General features: G+C 38.9%; 1 protein-coding gene across 1 annotated transcript; it reads left to right on the top strand.

Annotated features, from left to right (window-relative positions):
* Positions 1 to 349: 349 nt before the first annotated feature.
* Positions 350 to 1,765, top strand: LOC108511519 (transcription factor bHLH137-like; the record flags this gene model as incomplete). The annotated part of the gene is made up of 6 exons (XM_026807035.2): positions 350 to 715; positions 846 to 1,001; positions 1,100 to 1,165; positions 1,259 to 1,327; positions 1,416 to 1,499; positions 1,613 to 1,765. Coding segments are annotated over exons 1-6 (894 nt in total), but the record flags the coding sequence as incomplete, so codon positions are not given.
* Positions 1,766 to 5,771: the final 4,006 nt, after the last annotated feature.

The raw sequence follows: 5,771 nt of genomic DNA, 5'->3' as shown, positions 1-5,771 counted from the left end.
ATCTTTCTGGCACTTTAGTAGCCGACCAAGCCAAGGCTCTGGGCCGTACAAAACTCGGAAGCAGACGGGAAGAGGGGAAGATATAATTGGCAAGACCAGTCAAAAACTAACAGCGGACGAAGGAAGAGAGAATTGGTAAGGACCATTCAACACGCCTGCATGGGGCCTCTCTCTCTCTCTCTCTCTCTCCGTCGAACGTACACATATTTGCATGGGGCCTCTCTCTCCCCGAGCCCCCAAAACCTGCATATATCCCAGGCCAGACCTGCGACTGGACGCATCCTTGCTTACTGCTCATCTGATCTCTGCAAGCACTGCCATCTCTCTTCGGATTTTAATTTTCCCCACAATGGAAGCCTTCTCATACCAGCAGCACTACCCTTTCCTTCTTGACTCTCCTGTACTTCCAACCAACCCCTTTGAGTTGCTTCTCCCCCAACAGCAAGTTGGAGGGATGAGCAATATCTCCTCTTCTTCCTTCCCTTCCTATTTCTCTCCTGAAGCCATCCTAGAGGTCTCGGCTACTGATGCCAGAGTCCATCAGAGCAGCAGCTTTCTTGACACTTCCTCAAAAGCTCCTTCGATTGAGAGCGAGACGACTCTTTCCTCGGTGGTAGTTGAACCCCGTGATGAGAATGTCCGCGAACAACAAGGCTCCATGGGGAAGAAAAGAAAGAATGGATACGGGACTTGCTTGTCTTCTGGTCGATCCAAGGTAAGGAGAGCAGAAATCCTAAACCATATGTAAAAGGCTTTAGTCTTGTGAATCTTTCGTGACTCTTGCTTTCAGATATATCTTCTTTTCTTTGTTAAGTACTATTTCATGCCGTGAGGATATAAAGCAGAGAAAACCCCATGGTGAGTTGAAGGGAAAAGAGGATAAGAAGCCCAAAGATGATGATTCCAAAGCCACAAAGGCTTGTGAAGAGCCCCCTGCAGGGTACATTTACGTAAGAGCCAGGAGAGGTCAAGCAACAGATTGTCACAGCCTTGCAGAAAGGGTAATCCTCAAGATCTCTACACATTTTTTTTACTATTTTGACCAAATTGATTTCTTAGATAAAACTCGTGGCCTGAACCATGTCAAATGGATTTTCAGGCCAGAAGGGAGAAGATAGGAGTGAGAATGAAGACGTTGCAAGGCCTTGTTCCTGGCTGCGATAAGGTGAAGCTTCTCTATGTAATGCACTACTTTGTATACATGGATTAAATTTAAATACACTTTACCAAAATATTTGCTGGTGTTTTTGATCTGTAGGTTACCGGAAAGGCCGTTATGCTGGATGCGATAATTAACTATGTTCGATCTTTGCAGAACCAGGTTGAGGTAAATATAAGTGATGAATTTGTAGTCCCCCTTCTTATGTAGCACATCTAGAGTGATTCTAATGCAGCATTTGTTGCATCATGTGCAGTTTCTTTCCATGGAGCTTGCTTCTGTGTATCCCACGTTATACGACTTTGGAGTGGATATCGATGACTCCATGAATGAACTAGAGGTAGGATTAAAATCCTGAATTTGTTCTATACATTGTTTCTTTTCATTTTCACGTTTGTGTAGAAATTTTGTCCATGTATTCAATGCTGATGGATATGTAATAATAAATTTCAGAAAATGGGGAGCATACCACAAGAAGTTTCACTTGTGAACCAATCCACTCACATTCAGCCTCCATCTTTTGAGAACGCTGCGAATAACTACCAATTAGAAGATCCTTCAGTTCCTCTTTTACTACATTACCAGCAACCCACAGCTTTTTCACAGGTCTTTCTCCTCCTCAGATGGCTCATTTATTTAAAACAAAACTTTACAAGAATAACCAAATAAAAGCCATATCCTTGTTTCTAAGCAAAGAACTTTTTCAGGATGGGGGCAGTTATATGATGCAAGTGGGAGAACAGAGAAAACAATTTCCCAGTCAAGTAGATTTCACCAATATGTGCTCTTTTCAGTAGAGAAAGAAGAGCATTTGATACTCTTGGTATGCCATAAGAAATATGCCTAAAGTAGTACATTTATGTTTTTATTTTTTTGATCGTATGATAAAAAGAATACTGAATAAAATTACGAATTTTATAAGTTACCGTAGAAATGGAACATCTAGGATCTTAGGGGTTGAACCACATATTTTAACACTCCTGGAATGCACTCTATACCATGGAAAGCACTCAAAAATCTACAATGCAAATGATTTTTGTGCAAGACTAAGATGAAAGAGAGTCTTTTACTTGATGTTTCTCTCTTTTGAAACACTCAAAACTGCAAGGGAAGTGTATCTGATGTGAAAATTGAGTTAAGAAATGGGCCCAGATGTAAGAGACACACACACACACAGAGGGAGAGAGCAAGAGAGAGAAGGAGAAACTATCCGGTAGTTTCTTACCTTCTCACAACTATTCTATCTCACGTTTGAAATTTAGGCAATCTTGGTCGGGCTAGCCCATCATGGGTGGCCAACCAGATCTAAAACCCATCATCTCCCACTCACACATGATAGGCTTAATGAGACCCAAAAAAAAATTTTATAAGAATACCTACACTTAGGATCTGAATGCTATGTACCATTAAAGAAAAAATATAATAGCTACTACCCAAAAAAATATGACAATTAGTATAACTGTATCTCACTCTGCCTAGATATTTTTTTTTACATTAGTTAAAGCAACACTAAACCCCTCTAAGACTATGCTTAACTTTCTTTTTCTCACCATATATCCACAACTATGTTTAAGCCATAACAAGGTGACATAATTGGTCAACCGGTGAATATATGTACAAGACCTAATCAACAATGGTCTTCCTTTTGTACTTAGACATCTTAGTTTCAGACCAACCACTTTTCTAAACATGTCCTATAAAACTAAACTAATTCATCACTATCAAAATATGCTAAAGTAGCAAACATTGGCCCGTTATTTTGAAAACATAGTTAAAAATCACATGGGACACTAATTGAGGCCAATTCTGAATGTCATGATTCCAAAAGGAACTCACATTATCAGGATGCAGGCATTATTATATTTAATCACTCACTTTCCTTAAGGGTTGAACTAAGCATATGTAGTTTGAATTTCATGCTATGGTGGTTTCTCTAAAAGAGTGTATGCCCGTCTACAAATTATTACAACCATACAGATTTTGACCTAGTCATAACTGTATATTACACATGCACATACCAAGCACCTAAGTTTGCAAAGCATTTGACATGCATACAATGATCTTTATCGATCATTGTAAACTCATAAGAAGTTATAGCTCAATGAAACCTCATATACCATTATCTGGATAATTGTTTTAAGCCATAAATAGATCGTTGAAGCTTGCAAACTTTGCGCTCCTGGCCTTTTATAACAAAACCTGCATGTTGCTCCATGTAGATTTTATCATCTAATTCTTCACTTAAAAATGTTGTCTTAACATCCATTTGATGTAACTCCAAATCTACAAGTGCGATGATGGCTAGGATAAGACAAATGGAGGCAAACCTAACTACTAGAGAGTAGATTTCCTTATAATCTATACCTTTCTATTGGATATTAATCTTTCACCACTAGGCGAGCCTTATATGATTCAATAGAGACAAAGTTTACTTATATCATATAATAATTCAATATTTCAAATGAATCAATCCCTAATTCTTTCTGGATAAATTTTTGAACTAGTTATGTGCCTGTTAATGTCTTTGACATGTTAATATGAACATGATGCCTAAAACTTTTGACAGTAGTCCCAAATTTGTAATTTTATTTTTTGATGAAATGAAATACAGGTTATGAGTGCCCTATGTACATTTCTACCTTCTACATTATTACTGGCAATGGGTTTTCATGTGGTGCTTACACATCTAATCAATCAAGGGGCCGGTGTGGACATATCTAAGCAATCAAGGGGTGAGGGTTTCTCTACTTCTGGGTGGATGAAATCATTAGTCTCAATTACGAACATGTGGTGACAGTAGTCCCAAATTTGTAATTTTATTTTTTGATGAAATGAAATACCGGTTATGAGTACCCTATGTACATTTCTACCTTCTACATTATTACGGGCAATGGGGTTTCGTGTGGTGCTTCCACATCTAATCAATCAAGGGGTGTGGACATATCTAAGCAACCAGGGGGTGAGGGTTTCTCTACTTCTGGGTGGACGAAATCATTAGTCTCAATTATGAACATGTGGTGACAATGGAAGAATTAAATTAACCTTAATCCACTTGCTAATATAGGAGGATCATCGAACTTGATGTGGACTACTTTTCTAAATTCCTAATCCATGGTCAAGGCTCGGTCCAGTTGATTGGGCCGACCTAGCCCAAGCTCCTATTGAAAGAGAAAAAGGAGGACCCACTCCAGATAGGAGTCGTCTTCTCCATCCGACTCCTAGTGACTCCTAGGACCCCCTCTCCTCCGAGACCCTCCACCATTGACGATCGTTGACCACCGTTGTCCCTTTCCTCTCCTTTTTCCTCTTGATCTTTAGTTTACTCTCATTGTGGCTGCTAGGAATCAAGTCCGAAAACTGCTACCCGGAGCAAAGCTAGAACCTTGGGCTTCCTCACCTTTTCTTTCTCTTCTCCTCATGACCTCAAACCACCGCCGCTGGCAAAGAAATTCGTTGGGAATCAACTAAACTCTACTTCCCCAATTTTTCCAATTTGTTTATCCCATTTTCCAACCATCTCCACCATCGGTGCCCATCGTCGAGGGCCTCAGCCTCTCCCCTGCATCGGCCTTTAGCCGAAGCTAGAGTCCCAGCTTCCCACTAGTGGGCTGGGACCCGAGAACCACCAAGCCAAGAAACTCTCCACCTCTGCTCGCTTTTCGCTGCTTGCCACCGCCACCTGCTGCCACTCAATGGAAGACCACCACCACCCCCTTCCTTTCTCCTCTTCCTCTTTTTCTTCTTCCTGCATATTGTAAGAAGGAAAAAATGAAGGAAGAGGATAAACAACTCTCTTCTTCTCTCTCTTCTTTCTCTCTCTAAAAATATCCAAGGATCAAAGCACTGAGTTCCAACTCCTTATCCTATGGACCTAGGTTGACCACTCACTACAAAGAGGCCCTGAACCGCCCTGATGCCTAGGCAACCTATTGGGCCTATCACCCAGACACTAGAGAGTATTTCTGAAACCTACCATTAATGAACTCTATCAAATGATCTTGGCCTTCATCATGTCCATGCTTCATGATTTATGAATTGAATTGTATAGGCCCAACCCATCTGGAGCTGCCGAACTCTGTCATCTGGCCAATCGTTCCTATTTTTTGTATTTTAATTCTATTCAAGTCATTAAATAGAAATTAATTTTGTTTGAAATATGTAAATAGGTTTAGCAGGTTTACCTAGTGAAGTTTGAAGATCTAAGGGAGAAGAGGTAAGTAACCCCAAAACTCCTTATTAGTTCTCAAATTTTTACATATTTTTCATGCTTATGATTTATATAAAAATATAAAAATAGTATTAAATATGGATGATATCATATTTTTTTAAAATTAAGGATCGAGTATATGATATTATGTAACTTATGATTCATTACAAAATAGTAGTTCCATGAATATTTTAATATTAATGACTTATTTATGAAATAATGAAGTCCATATTTACAATATATATATATTATGAAAAGAATTAATTTCATGATTATTCTATGGTTAAAGGCTTATTTCTGGACTATGAACTCTATAAAGCCATTAATATTTTATTCATGAATAATTGAAGAAAATATGACTTAAGAAATTTGTTTTTTAAGAAAAATATGTCTATGGGCTCTAAG

Source organism: Phoenix dactylifera, unplaced genomic scaffold (genome assembly GCF_009389715.1).
Source record: "Phoenix dactylifera cultivar Barhee BC4 unplaced genomic scaffold, palm_55x_up_171113_PBpolish2nd_filt_p 001466F, whole genome shotgun sequence".
NCBI classification, from domain to species: Eukaryota; Viridiplantae; Streptophyta; class Magnoliopsida; order Arecales; family Arecaceae; genus Phoenix; species Phoenix dactylifera.
The sequence above is the reverse complement of the archived record's forward strand: the minus strand, read 5'-3'. Positions and strand labels throughout refer to the sequence as shown.